The sequence below is a fragment of the Papio anubis genome, chromosome 4 (assembly GCF_008728515.1).
Source record: "Papio anubis isolate 15944 chromosome 4, Panubis1.0, whole genome shotgun sequence".
Lineage (NCBI taxonomy): Eukaryota > Metazoa > Chordata > Mammalia > Primates > Cercopithecidae > Papio > Papio anubis.
Genome location: NC_044979.1, coordinates 55,270,903 through 55,286,239, shown reverse-complemented (window position 1 = coordinate 55,286,239; position 15,337 = coordinate 55,270,903). Strand labels below are relative to the sequence as shown.

Genomic DNA, 15,337 nt, shown 5'->3' with positions numbered 1-15,337 from the left:
CCTCTTACTGTTTGCAAAGTTCCAAGGCAAGGCAACCAGTCCAAGTTCATCCCATGAAGCTCTTTAAACTGAGGGCTGCAGTGACAGTTGTCTTAATTCTTGCCTTTCACATTAAAGAGGTTTCATTATATTAGTTTTGTTTATACAATATATCCTTGTTGATTTTATTTTTCCTTCCTTTTTGTTTTCTGTCTTCCTTGAGGTACAGTGACCAGAACAATAGGTAGTATTCCAGATGGAGGCCAACCAAGATTCATTCACAGGTAGGATGCTTTTAGTTGGATTTCTACAACTTGAATTTTAAATACTTTTTTCTATTATGCCATCATTCTATGCACCCTTTGGGCCATGATAGCCTAATGGATCTTAGTCTTAAGGAAGAACAGTGTAGACTAGAAAGTATGAAACTTAGACCCTCACCTGTGCGGGTACTGGCAGCCGGGAGACATCACCCTTTAGGCAGAGTCTTTTCCAAAGTCTATTTCCTCATTTTTTGTCAATTTTGAAGCTCATTTGTCCTCCCTGCACCTTTTTTTTTTCTTTTTTGGTATGCTTATCTTATGAGATGTTCCTAAAATTTACCTCTATTGGTTTGGCATGTTTAATTACGTACTATCCAAAATCTGTCAGTTTCTGGAGGGGATACACAATCACGCTTCTTCACCCAGAGCAGTTATCTTTTACCTCTAGTTTTTCTTTCCTATTTCTAAATTAGTTTTTATTTTCTCTGATAAATCTTTGACCACATTTAAAAAATCTCTGGAATGGAAATTTACCTAAGGCTACTTGAAAGTCTAAATAAATTATGACCACTGTTCCTACCTCAATTTGTTTCCCCTTCAGAGAACTAAAGTAGATTAGACAGTTATGCTTTTACCCTACAGAAACATAACTCTCTTCTCCTTGTATGTTATGCTGCTTAAGTGTTCAGGAACTCATACTTGAGATTTTTATAAATTCCTCCATCACGATGAAGAAAGCAGTTTACTTGGCTTGTCTGTTATCTCCTACTAATAGTTGAGCACAGGGTACTCTGTACCACTTGGCTTCTAGTTGGATTCCTTTATTGGCATCCAACTTTAATGCAAGTGGAAGATTTAAAAGTTTTTGCTTGTGGCAAAAACTACTGGTATTTCCTCAATGGCCATTCTCCCTTTCTTCCTTCCTAATAGGAGCCTGTCTTTTTTTTTTTTTTTTTTTTTTTTTTTTTTTTTTTTTTTGAGACGGAGTCTCGCTCTGCCGCCCAGGCTGGAGTGCAATGGCTGGATCTCAGCTCACTGCAAGCTCCGCCTCCTGGGTTCACGCCATTCTCCTGCCTCAGCCTCCCAAGTAGCTGGGACTACAGGCACCCGCCACCACGCCTGGCTAGTTTTTTGTATTTTTTAGTAGAGACGGGGTTTCACCGTGTTAGCCAGGATGGTCTCAATCTCCTGACCTCGTGATCCACCCGTCTCGGCCTCCCAAAGTGCTGGGATTACAGGCTTGAGCCACCGCGCCCGGCCGAGCCTGTCTTTTTATCCAGGTGACTGGTTGCCCAGAATAAAGACAGCATGTCCAGCCTTCCTTGCATCTGGGGGTGGCTATATGGCTAAACTCTATAGCTAATGGAATATAAAAGGAAGTACGTGCAGCTGTTAGGAAATGTCCTTGAAGAGAGAGCACACCCTTCTCGCCTCAACCTCCTTCCTATAGACTGTAAAGTTGGGGAGCTAGTGGCCCTTTTGGACCATGAGATGAAAGTCACATGCTGAGTGGGGCAGAACAATAAGACAGGAGGAACCTGTGTCACTGGTGCTTGTGGAGCCACTATAGCAGTCCTGGAGTAGTTTTTTTTTTTGGGGGGATGTAATTTACATAGGAGAGAGAGAAAAACTTGTTATTTTGTGTTTCCTGCCATTGATAGCTGAACCTATTCTTAACTGATATATTGAATTTAAATGATCATTTATAAGATTCTTTTTATTTTACTCAAATTTTAGCCCATATCTGGCTTGCCATGCATTAAAGGATTATCTATGTTTCTCTCTTTTTTTTTTAAAAGATGGGGTCTTACTCTGTCACCCAGGCTAGAGTGTAGTGCCACAATCATAGCTTACTGCAGCCTCAAACTCCTAGGCTCAAGCAGTCCTCCTGCCTCAGCCTCCTGAGTGGCTGGGACTATAGGCACATGCCACCACACCCAGGTAATGTTTTTTTTTTTTTTTTTTTTTTTGGGAAAAAGGTGTCTTGCTTTGCTGCCCAGGCTGGTCTTGAACTCCTGGCTTCAAGTGATCCTCGTGCCTTGGCTTCCCGAAGTGCTGGGATTACAGGTGTGAGACACCATGCCCAGCATGTGTTTCCTGTCTGGGTTCTATTTATTTCCTCTTCTCTTCGGCCTCCCCTTGGACCCTGCCTTTCTCTGTCTCTTTCTCATTCTTTCTCTCTTCTCTTTTCTTACCCTCGTCCTCCTCGTACTTTACTGAATATGCTATTTTCCTTCTTAACAACTCTTTGACATTTCTAATTGGTCATATTCATTGCATTTGGCCCTTCAATAATTTTTTTTAAATGACCCATATGTTGTGTTTATTCAAGGTTTTTAAATAAGGAGTTTAAAAATAATCTCTAGGCTTCTTAAGGATATTTACATTTTATTGTGTTTCTTTGCTTTCCAGTCCAAAATTCTCTAAAAACGGAGTGAACACTATATAAATATTTATTTATTTTTCTGTTTCCATTTTCCCAAAGCATTGCTGAAATTAATTATAATATACTAGTTAATTTCTGTGGGTTTTTGCACTGGGTTTATTCACCATTGGCATTGTGGTAGAATATTTCATCTTATTCTGGGATGTGAAAACTAGTTGTTCTTAAAAACCCAAACCAGCTATTTATCCAGCTCAGAAACGCTTCTTCATTTCAATCTCAGAGGCATCCTCTACTGAGGCATAAGTCTGAGGTCCCCCTAAGTCTCCTGTGATTGATTGCTGGTAGCAATCTTTGCTCAACGTACTCGTTATTAGATATCAAATCAAATACAAACCCGGGCTTACTGTACTGGTCATAGAAAATCTCCATGAGCAGGTTCCAGGTAATGCCTCCATTGACAGAATATTCCAAGAGAACACCTTGGTTACGGTTGTTTGGTGTAATCAGGCACCCATACATGAAGTAAAATTGGATGAACTCAGCATTAGTGAGGTTTAGATCCACAGTGACTAATAATCGACTACAACCCTAAGAAAAAGAAGTAAAATGAAACAAAAAAACAAAAAACAGTGATAAGGAATCTCAGTTGCAGGTTATAGATTTTATATGTTTTTTTTTTTTTTTTTTTTTGAGACAGGGTCTTGCTTTGTCATCTAGGCTGGAGTGCAGTGGCACCATCACAGCTCACTGCAGCCTTGACCTCCTGGGTTCAAGCGATCCTCCCACCTCAGCCTCCCAAGTGGCTGGGACTACAGGTGCATGCCTCCATGTCTAGCTAATTTTTTGTAGAGACAGGGTTTCGTCATGTTGTCCAGGCTGGTCTTGAACTCCTGGGCTCAAATGATCTACCTTCCTCGGCCTCCCAAAGTGCTGGTATTTCCTTTCTTTTAATATTTATTTTGTAATACAAGCCACACAGTATTATAGCACTGATTTTCTGACCCTGTTTCTTACTATGTGGGCTCTTAGTATTTTGCCTAGTACACAGTAGGTACCTAGCACATGTTTGCTGAACTTTGAAATTTTGGCATTCAAGACTTATTTACAGAGAACAACGTATTCCAAGATGATTTTCTCTTTTTATTTTTCCTTTTTTTAATATGAAAGTTTATTTGGGCCAAGGTTGAGTACTGCAGCCCAGGACACATTTCCAAGTTGTCTCGGCTGTTTTTTATTTTTCATAAGCAAGATGAGAGCTGGAACTAAGATAACTGTCCTTTATTTTTATTAAACTCTCTCCAGTTATTTTCAGGCATTTATTAGATTTTTACAAATGAATCAACCACTAAGAAAATAGCACGCTGAGATGACTATTTTATTATTATTGTGATTTAATTTTTTGAGACAGAGTCTGGCTGGAGTGCAGTGGTGCAATCTTGGCTCACTGCAACCTCCATCTCCTGGGTTCAAGTGATTCTCTTGCCTCAGCCTCTCAAGTAGCTGAGACCACAGATGTGTGCTACCATACCCGGCTGATTTTTGTATTTTTAATGGAGATGGGGTTTCACAGTGTTGGCCAGGCTGGTCTTGAACTCCTGACCTCAGGTGATCTGCCCACCTTGGCCTCCCAAAGTGCTGGGATTACAGGCGTGAGCCACTGTGCCTGTAAGTAGATGACTATTTTAATATGAAATTTAAAAATAGCCACATCTGGAAATTTTATAATTATAGAGATAATCTCTAATTATTGTAATGTTTTAAATTTACACTTTAACATAATTTAATGGCATCTGTATTAATTTATTAATGTTGATATGTGGATTTTTTTTAGTTGAACATATGTGAAAAACTACTTTTAGTTCTAAGTGAGAAAAAGTATCCTGAACACTGCATTCTTTGTCAGTGTTGATGATTGTAAAAAGCCTATATGCTATATGTCATCTTGTTACTCGAGCTAAAATGTTGAATATAAATAATGCACTTCATTGGCACAAATGTAAACTTTAAGGTAGGGCATGCTAAGGAAATAAAGAGCTGGCAGTAAATTTGTTATTTTACAACACTAATTTGTCTATCTAATCATAGTATAAAAGAAATTGTATTTTAAACAGAGTCGCCTTTGGCAGAAAAGTAGAGTGACTATAACATTTCTCAAAGAAAGTTTCGAACCTTGCTGCTGTCACTCACAAGATAATACGCTACACCTACAAACGTCTAGTAATGTCTAATAATTATTCTTTCCTGGATAATCTATACAAATGATTCATTGTTGTTAATAAATTCAGGAACCATTGCAGCTCATTTTCCAGATTTTTGGCTCCTTAAATGCAAAATCTGTTGCAAGCTCAAGAGTTGTCAATTAAAAGGGCTCCATGCAGATGGAAGATTGCACAAGTGCTCTTTTCCAAGACAAACATTCACTCACATTCTTTTATAATGTGTACTTAAATATGCCCTGTGCTGACACTACCCTGAATAATTAAATTGTCTCAACTGATTTGTGGTAGAAAAATCCTGGGAATGATTAGTATTTTCTGATTCTTTAGTATAAAGCATAGCATAAAGTTTACTATATTTATTTTCTGATTACTTAGTATAAAGTATAGTATAAAGTTATCTTTACAGTATAAAGATTTGTATAAAGTTGCAAGTTCAGATCAGGGTTGTACATTTAGGGTAACTAACTCTGCATCTTGGTTTACCCATTAAACTTCAGAAGAGAGTCAGCTATTTGGAAGGAACTTAAGAGGAGCAGAAATGAATAACCAGCAGCCAAACACTCACCCCACTGAAATGGAGAGCCATTCCCGACGCCACGGCTCCGCACACTGTACTCAATTTCCCTCCATTCACAGTCAGCCAGTTCTGGTTGGATGGAGCTCGATTGAAATTGTCTTTGAGTTGGGTTGGAAGAGAGGTCTCGGGGTCATCACAGTACAGGCCACCCCACTGTTCATCACAGCTGGGTGCAGAGCAGGAGAGAGGAAAAGTCAACATCAGACAAAGCCCCTGCAAGCTTGTTCTCAAATTAGTGAAGACTACTCTTTTCCTAGTCCAAGATGATGAAAAGTTACTGATTTTCAGAGAGCTTGCCAGAATTCACCTGCTCTCCTTAACTGTGCTTTAGGTTACAAATAATCTATGAATTAACTAACTCTAACATTTCCTAAGGTAGTGATTCAACGTTACAGGTGAAGAGGAAGAAGCAACTTCGAAGAGTCTACTAAAGGCCCATCTCTTATATCACAGAGCTCTGAATGGCTGATAAACAATGGGAGCTGCCAAAGTAAACTGGTAGGTCCGAATAATTTACGAAATTGGTCTTTTTAACAGAGGCTTTGAGCCACTTAGGAATCCAAGGGGCTATGGTTCTAACAGCAGAAGATACTTTGGACAATAACTGTTGCTTCTTATCAAAAGACTGACTTCCCTGTTTATGGTGGAAGGGAACATGAATATAGGACTAGGAGGCTCAGGGGTCTCAAGGGTTGTCCTGGGTATGTGCTAAAATCATTAGCCAAAAATAGACTTCCCAGGTGTATGGGGAAAGCATCTTCATTCATACTTCCCCATTAAACAGGATAATCTCGAAAATACAGTATAGAGGCCCACACACCATGGGTCTCTATGCTTTACATACACACACACACACCCCCCTTCATTTAAATTATTCCAAATATGCTGAGGTTCTCTAAGAGTAATATAATAGGCCTGTCCATCAAGTACCTCTGGTAAATTGACCAGACATCTACATACTTTCTTAGGCAAACAACACGGCAATATAAACAAACAACAACAAATGCATATCCTTACATATATTCAGACCTAAGTGAGAAAAATACTTATGATGTATTAGTTTTGGCCAGAACTTACTTAACTCCTGAACCTTTTCTAATGTTATTTTCAAGGCTCAAGTGTATTGCAGAAACACAGAAGGAATAAAATATAGTTAATTATAATTCATCCATCTCCTGACAAGATAGCTATTGTTCAGTTCCTAATCTCTAAGCAAGAATGAAGATACAGTATCCATCAACTTCACTGTTAGCTCAAGATCATATTTCAGAAAAAAATGTATAACTTAAGGAAGCATGGGAGTGATTCAAAAACCAGTTACAGAAAAATCTCCTAGATGGAATGTGAATCAGGAGCTTTCAACAGAAGGAAGAAAAAAACCCCGACTTACACGCAGTTTCCCTGGATGCATCTCCCATGGCCACTACACATGTCTATGCAGCCATCCCCGATATAGACATTATCTATTGCCCACGTCTGCTGCTTGTCAAAGGGAGCTGGTTGATGCCAGCGGAAACGAGTGGCTTGGGACCTTTGAAGAAGATGAGAATTTTAATGAAGATGCTGTGGAAAAGAAAATGTGTTCCAGTATGTTTGAATAAGTGCATGGAGAAGTGTAACACAAAAGCATGTACATTCCTACTTCTTTTCTGAAAAGAACGTTCATTATTACATTTTTTTTTTTTTTTTGAGATGGAGTCTTGCTCTGTTGCCTGGGCTGGAACGCAGTGGTGCCATCTCAGCTCAGTGCAGCCTCCGCCTCCCGGGTTCAAGCAATTCTCCTGCCTCAGCCTCCTGAGTAGCTGGGATTATAGGCATGCACCACAATACCCAGTTAATTTTTGTATTTTAGTGGAGACAGGGTTTCACCATGTTGGCCAGGCTGGTCTTGAACTCCTGACCTAAAGTGATCTGCCCACCTCAGTGTCCCAAAGTGTTGCGATTACATGCATGAGCCACTGTGCCTGGCTGGCCATTATTACAATATTCTATACAAAACATTGTTTATAGTCAAACCAAACCAACCAAACTGATAGCTTGATCATATATTTTAGCCCAGTGATCTTTCTGAGTCTTGTAAAGAACCGACAGTCAGAAACAAAAATGAATCCTAAAACTGGAAGCCTCAGAGGAGCCAGGAGCCTTGGATTTCGTGTGGGAAGTACCATGGAGTGACACCAGAGCTGCTGCTAACTTGTAAGTGCAAAATCAGAAAAGATGACCATCCCCGAGCCGCTGCAACCCCTCTGCATTTGGTTTGGGAACAGAACATGGGCTGGATTTCAGCTTCCCACTTGCTTTCTAATTGGACAGAGAAAATTATAGAGAGAAAAGAGAGAGCATAATAAATGAGACCAGACTTACTTTACATCGACACAAAAGCGATATAAGTAAAGCTAAAACAGAGGTTCTCCCATTCCAGAGGAAGAAATATATTTGCTCATTCACACAGTTCTGGGGAGTGTCTTGCTCAGAAATACAAAAACACGTGTTTTCGGAGGCACTAGATGGCAGTCAAATCCAAGCAATGCCTCAGGCTCAAGTGCATTGAACATGAAAAGACTTTTAGAGGAACCCATTTGTGTTTATTGATCCATATATGTTCTGTCATTAAGAGACCATTAGTCATTCGACTGAGGAAATATCTGTTTAAGGCAGGACAAAAGACCAAACAACAGGAATGTGTTTGCATTTTCCAAATGAAAATATTTCTATAAGTTTAGAAAATGGAGAAGAAACAGACTAGGACTAAAATCTTCACTCTGAAATAAAGAGGTCAGTCCGATACATGTCTGTTGAACGTCTGTACAAACCGGTTTCTCCATAATTTGGCTTGCTCCCCAGCTTCTTCATGTTCCCCCAGCAGAGTGATCTCTGCCTAACAAACTCCTGTCACTTTCCACTGCATTTTACCGAAACCCCCAGTCCTCTCCTTGGCCCACAAGGTCCTGCCTGAGATCTGCCTGAACTTGGGCCTCTGCTTCCCTCCCTCATCATGATCACTGGTTTCTGGAGTACTGTTTCTCCCCTCAGGTCCCAAAGTGCACCAAACTCATTCCCACCTTTCTGCCTGCATGTTCTCTTTTTCTCTATCTCTGTCTCTCTCTCTCTCTCTGCCTCTCCCTCCCTTCCTCTCTTTCTGCCTGGTTAACTTCTGTGTGTCCTTTGGGTGTCAGAGGAAATGTCAGGTCCTCACAGAGAAGTTTTCTTCCTGACCCCTTTTAAAATGATGTTTCTTCCATGCTGTTCTCTCTCATAGCAAACTGTTGTTTTCCTCTTATAGTATTTGTCACAATTACAGTTATACATTTATTTGCATACATATTTGATACATGTCTGTCTCTTTCTTGAACGGTAAGTTACAAGGAACAGGGCAGGGTTGATTCCTTTTTGCTCAACATCATAGACTTCATGTACAGCACCTAGAGCTTAGTAGGTGTTCTAAAGGCCCAGGAAGTTGGTATCCAGGGGCTTCCATTCTCACAGTAAGCAATGTGGAAATGCACCCATGCCCGCAAATTGTGCAACTCAGTAGTTTTGCTGATAAATTATTTTTAATGACTAAATTTATCTAAATTTATTTATAGCTATCTCTGTTTATCTGCAGCAGCAACTTATAATTAACATAGTGGAATACCATATTTCCATAAAACATAATTACTCGGCACCAACATTTATATATATATATTTTTTTTTTTTTAGAGTATAAGCTTCTGAAGGGCAGAGAATATCTCTGTATCCCTTAGGGGAATACTGTTTTGTATCCTCAGTGCTTATAGATAGTAGGTAAGTAATAAACTTTCTTTGTTCCTCTAATATCTTACACATACTTTACCAAAGCCCTCATCACCTTGTCTTAAAAGTGCCTATTCATATGTAATTTCCTGTTAGATTATTTTCCTTATTTATCATTTTATTGTTGGTGGCACCTACAGATGGAGCTTCGTAAACATTTGCTGAAAGGCTATTCAGTTCGTAGTAATAAAGATGCTCAGGAAGACCAAAACACCCTACAAAAGATATCCTGTAGGGTAGATGGGCAGGGCCTGGTGTCAGCTGTGGAGGGGTGGTGATTTGATGGCTGTTAAAGGGGGCAGACAGCTTTCCCGCAGCTGAGAGGTGGCATGGGTTTACTGAGCATTGGCTGTGTTTAATCACAATGTGGGCAACCACTTAGAGAAACCGTACGGAAGATTTAAGAGCCAGATACATTGTTGGAGTTGACAGCATTTATGGGGACTTCCAACGCTGACATTTTCAATTTGTGCAACTCTCTGGCATTTCAAAGAAAAGGAAACGGTAAGAAACTACATGAGAAATGTACTAACATGGGAGCTGGCCCCTCAGGAGTAAAGATAAGTGAGGGCTTTCATTTGTACTCTGGCACTAGTAGGTTCTATGTCCACGGTGAGTAACTAAACATGTATAATAAGGGAGTTTAATGAGATGATTTTTAAGGCTCCTTCTCAGATGTGATGATTTCATATTCTTAGGAATAACTACACCTAGTAATTATGTACCCATCAAACAAGGATACACATACTATCCAATATTAATTTGTAAGAAGAGGAAACATTTTCACTAAGAACTGGAATATAAGTTAAAAATGAGAGTTTGGAAGTTGAATTGCCAGGACTTCTTATTCCCAGCCCTGTCACAGCTCCACTGTGTGAAGGGGCCACATCACTTATGTTTATGTGCTGACGCTTCCCTGTCAGTAAAACTGGGAAGATGCTACCTTCTGCCTCACAAGAGTGTTGTGAAAATTAATTAGTTCTTGTTTACCAAGACCTACGAGTGTCTTGGTGGAGTTCCTCGGCAGGTGTTGTCATTTATCTTTAGAATGATAGCCACCATCAGCTGCTACTTCTTGGAGTTGGGGGAAAAATGGTCCCAGAGAAGATCTCTCATTTTTCCATATTCGTGAACTCTCTCCTATTGCTTCTTTTGTGGAGTTATACCATTTCTTCCCCATCTACAGTATGTAGTAAGTGTTACATCAGTTTTGTTTAATAGATATCCATTGCTAAGTAGTTAAAATATTACTGTTAATAGTATGGTTCCTCTCACTGGTGTCCCAGGTATCTCTCTCCACACTACCTCCGCACCTTTTAACAGATTTCACTACACATTACAGAGTCTTCATTTTTGCTCTTTTCTTCAGAATGACTCTACCTATGAAGTCCTCACTGTCATCGTCATCATGAGAAAAAGCCCTTTGAAAGGAACACAATGTTTTAAACCTCTTCTTCCTTCCCTGAAATATCTTTTACTTCGAAAGAGATACATAAAATATTTAAGCCTAGAAAATCTAGCCTAACAATGCCATTCTACCAAAGACAATGATGACGCCCAGTGACCTAAGTCTCACACTGATTCACTAACAAAACTGAAACAAGGCAAGGATCTCTTGGTTCATGATTACTTTGTATTCTCATTAAGTAAATCTTTCAAAACTCCACTGCAACCTCCACAAAATCATCCTACCCTTATCATTACCTGTAAATATGAACAGTTGTTAAGCTATGGGAGGCTGTATGTGTTGCAGCTGTATGTGTTTTGACTTTTGTGTCAGCTTCGGAGCTGAAGCCCCTGGCCCTGTGTGTTTGAGCAACTGACTCTGTGATGTCAGCCCATTTCAAAATGTGTGTCTATTTGCCTTGCAAGCCAAGACCCTTCCTTTATGTTTTGCATAAAATTTCCTCCACTAGCCTGTTTCTTTGTATTAGCCTATCTTCTTTGACAAAGTTGAAGAATATTCCAAAGAAGATATATAAATGGCCAATAAGCACAGGATAAGAAGCCCAACATCATCAGCCTTTAGGGAAATGCCAATGAGAACCACAATGAGATATAACCTCACACCCATGAAGATGGCAACAGTCAAAAAGACAATAACAAGTACTGGTAAGGATATGGGAAATTAGAATCCTCTGCATTGCTGGTGGGAAGGTAAAAGAGTACAGCTGCTGTGAATAAAAGGTTGTCAGTGTCTCAAAATGTTGAACATAATTACCAGCAATTCCACCTCTAGGTATATATCCAAGAAAAGTGAAAACATACATCCACATAAAATTTGCACAGAAAGGTTCACAGCAGCATAAAAGGTGGAAGGAACCCAAGAGCCTATTAAGTGATGAACAGATAGATAAAATGTGGCATATCCATAAAATGGAATGTTAATCAGCTGTAAGGAGGAATGAGAAGCTGGTACATTCCACAATATATCACACTACACTTTGATGCTAAATGAAGGAAGCCAATTGTAAAACAAACACACATTGTATAATTCCATTTCTATGAACTGCCTAGAACAGGCAAATAAGAACATAGCTTAGTGGTTACCTAGGGCTGGGTGAGGGGTGGGGAGTGACTGCTATTAAGTATAGGATTTCTTTTAGCGGGGACAAAATATTCTAAAATTACACTGTGGTGATGGTTTCGACAACCCTGTGTTTTTGTTTTTGTTTTTTATTTAGTAATGACTAAAAAACATTGAATTGTACACTTTATTTTTTATTTTATTTTTTTGAGACAGGGTCTTATGTTGCTCTGTCATGCAGGCTGGAGTACAATGGCACGATCTCAGCTCACTGCAATCTCTGCCTCCCATGTTCAAGCGATTCTTGTGCCTCAGCCTCCCAAGTAGCTGGGATTGCAGGCATGCACCACCGCGCCCAGCTAATTTTTGTATTTTTAGTAGAGATGGGGTTTCACCATGTTGGCCAGGCTGGTCTCGAATTCATGACCTCAGGTGATCCACCTGCCTCAACCTCCCAAAGTGTTGGGATTATAGGCGTGAACCACTGCACCCAGCCAATACGCTTTGTTAAAGTAAAGAATATGGCCTGGCGCAGTGGCTCATGCCTGTAATCCCAGCACTTTGAGAGGCCAAGGTGGGTGGATCACAAGGTCAAGAGATCGAGACCATCCTGGCCAACATGGTGAAACCCCGTCTCTACTAAAAATACGAAAATTAGCTGGGCGTCATAATGTGTGCCTGTAGTCCCAGCTACTCGGGAGGCTGAGGCAGGAGAATCACTTGAACCTGGGAGGTGGAGCTTGCAGTGAGCTGAGATCGTGCCATTGCACTGCAGCCTGGTGACAGAGCAAGACTCCATTTAAAACAAAAAAACAAAACAAAACCCAAAAAACCTCTCTAAATTTGTTTACCTGAAAGTGTTATAGCCTCCCCTCCCCATCTCTTTCCCCCAATTCTTTCACAATGTTGCCCTTTTTTGTTCACAGCACCTTTCCTTAGAACTTCCTGCAGCTTCCATGCTGTGGCTAAAGCCACCTGGGCTTCCAAAGTGTAGTTAATCTTTAAAGAAGGTGCTATCAGCTAGGTCATTAGGGCTAGTAGAAGGGAATAGATCATCTTCAAACTGTGACTTAAAATACCCAAGTCACACCTGAGCCTTTCAGTGGCCACTCCCCTCCCTTTCTCGGTGGATTTGGGTTACCTGCCCTTCCACTGACTCACCCTGGGTCTAAGGTGATATTCAAGAACACATGCTATTTGAGCCACCTGTTATTTTTAGGTCTGGGGTTAGTAAGGAGGAGGAGGCAGATTCAGATTAGGGGCTATGAAACTGATGTTGGCATTTTCCTCTCTTCCTTTTCAGTCTCTCTCAAGAACTCCTGGCATTCCTGCCTTCCTGTTTCTCCTCGGACCATCTCTCTTAGGCAAGCAATGAAGAGGCAGTACTAATATAGTGGTTAAGCCCATGGCCTCTGGTGCCAGACAAGCTGTATTTATTTCCAGTATCTTACTGAAACTGTTCTTTCGAAGGTCATTCATTCTCTCAAATTGAAAAATCCAGTAAAGCTTTTGTGAAACTTTTTAATTCACTACTCTCTATAGTTTATGTCATTGAAGGCCATATTTTCCTGCTTGTTAATCTCCTCTCACCTGGCTTCTGGATGCCATGTTATTCTGAATCTTCTCTCTGCCTGAATCCTCTCAGCCCCCTTGCTGGCCATTTCTGCTCCTTCTGCTATTAAATTTACGAGTCCCCCCCCAACCTTTTTAAACACCCTCTTATGGAGACAGGTGCAGTTTTACAGCATTGCCTGTTACTCTATGTTTATGCCTCCGAAGTTCATTATCTTCTCTTGGGCTCAGATCTTCATGTCTCTGTCAAATGGACATTTTCATTTGTACCTCGAGCCATCACATGTAATCCAGCATCATTTGACTAAATTTGCCATACTGTCCCTCCTGGAATCAACTTTAGCTTGCTCCTCACATCTTCTCACTATTTTACTAGGCTTCAAACTCTAGAGTCATCTCTTGACGTGTGTAATGGAGAAGGAGAAATTAGTGGCTGGGTTTTAATCAATTCTTTCTTTGAAATGTTCTGTCATATCTGCCTCATTCCTTCAGCTGTAGCCCAGACTTGTTACTTCACTTAGAAGTTATTGTCACAACACCGTTGCCACCTCCTCTTATGTGAATCTGTCTGTTGTCCCAATTTTTTTCTTGGAAGAATATTTTCAGCTCAAACCCACCACAGTTCATTTTGCCTACAAATCTAAACTTTGCCTTGCTCCAATGATTGCTATAAGTTAACCCAACTCTACGAACCAGCATCTTGTCATAGCTTCCAGATATGAGCCCTCTGCTTGAATCGGCAACTCACGCACTTCCCCCAGCCCCATACCTATGTGTGCTTGCACTGTCCACATTGTTCCCCTGATTTAGGGTGCTCTTTTCATTTACCCACCTAATTCCTAGCCATCCTTCAAGGCCAGGCCCCATCTCTTCCATGAAACACTCGAATTCTGGCATTCAATATCATCTCCCATTTCTTGATACCTGCAGCATTTCTAGCCCATTCGTCAGTGAAGCATTAAATTATATACAGCAGGTATTATTTTTCAGTTGTTTCTCAGGTATATGTTTAATTTTCCTTAAATAGGTTGTAACCTCCTCCAGCGCAAGAATTTAAGACAGTGCCCTATCCATTATCATGGGCTCACTCTCATTCAAGATTAAGCTGTGACTTAGGAAAACTTCTTAGTCTGAGGTTGAAGTCTGATAATAAACCTGTGTTATGGTTAACAAGTGTGATTATGTGGTTAACTCATAAAAGTAGAAATAATTTTCATTTTTAATAAATCTTGACAATGTTCTCAACACTTCCATGCACATTTATGAGATTTTCATATGGTAAAAACGATCTCCATTTTTCAGATGAAGAAACTGAAGTTTAGAAACACAAAGTAACCTGCTTAAAAGCTCATACGGGTGAAAAGGCAGAACCCCCCTCACTATACTACAATGCTTTTTGTTCATTTATTTATAAATCTTCTTTTACGAAGATCTAACTTAACTAATGTGTATGGCAAGGAATAGAAACTATGAATCTATCTACTTCAATTATTTAGTTTTAACATAGCAATGTCTGGAGCAGAGTGTGATGTAGTCTGGAGCAGAGTGTGATGTATCTTGTGTTTAGTTTCACTGTTCACTTCCTAGTGAGGAGCAGCAGCATCCCTTCAGTTTTGCAACTCAGAGACCAGGGAGTCATCTTCAGCACTGCCCTTTCCCTCAAGCTCCCACATCCCTCAAACTGACCCAGCTTGGTCAGTTTCATTGCCTCCCATGTCTCTTGACTTTCTCCACTTCTCTTCATGTCTACTGCCTGTACCATTGGCATTTCTTATTTCTGCAAGAGCCTCTTTACATCTACTCTTATCCTCTATTTGTTTTCTGTTTAGAATGGGCTTTTCTGTGGCTACTATGAGAGTTAAACCCAACAGATGCTGGCGAAGTTGTGGAGAAAAAGGAATGCTTTTACCCTGTTGATGAGAGTGTAAATTAGTTCAATCACTTGGAAGACAGTGTGGCAATTCCTCAAAGACCTAGAGGCAGAAATAGCATTCGACCCAGCAATCCCGTTACTGGGTG

General features: G+C 40.2%; 1 protein-coding gene and 1 long non-coding RNA gene across 4 annotated transcripts in view; one reads left to right on the top strand and one right to left on the bottom strand.

The window, feature by feature from the left end:
- The window catches only part of RELN (reelin), a 508,320-nt gene that overhangs the window by 43,756 nt on the left and 449,227 nt on the right, over positions 1–15,337 (bottom strand). For all 3 annotated transcript variants that reach the window (XM_003896435.5, XM_017957037.3, XM_003896436.5), the window contains exons 47-49: positions 6,815–6,955; positions 5,413–5,590; positions 3,023–3,216 (exon numbers count right to left, since the gene is read on the bottom strand). In XM_003896435.5, coding sequence (XP_003896484.1) covers positions 3,023–3,216; positions 5,413–5,590; positions 6,815–6,955 — 513 coding nt within the window. The remainder of the gene's footprint in view (positions 1–3,022; positions 3,217–5,412; positions 5,591–6,814; positions 6,956–15,337) is intronic.
- Positions 243–6,560, top strand: LOC116274497. The gene is made up of 3 exons (XR_004183184.1): positions 243–263; positions 5,820–5,922; positions 6,537–6,560. It is a non-coding gene; the product is annotated as an uncharacterized LOC116274497 (long non-coding RNA).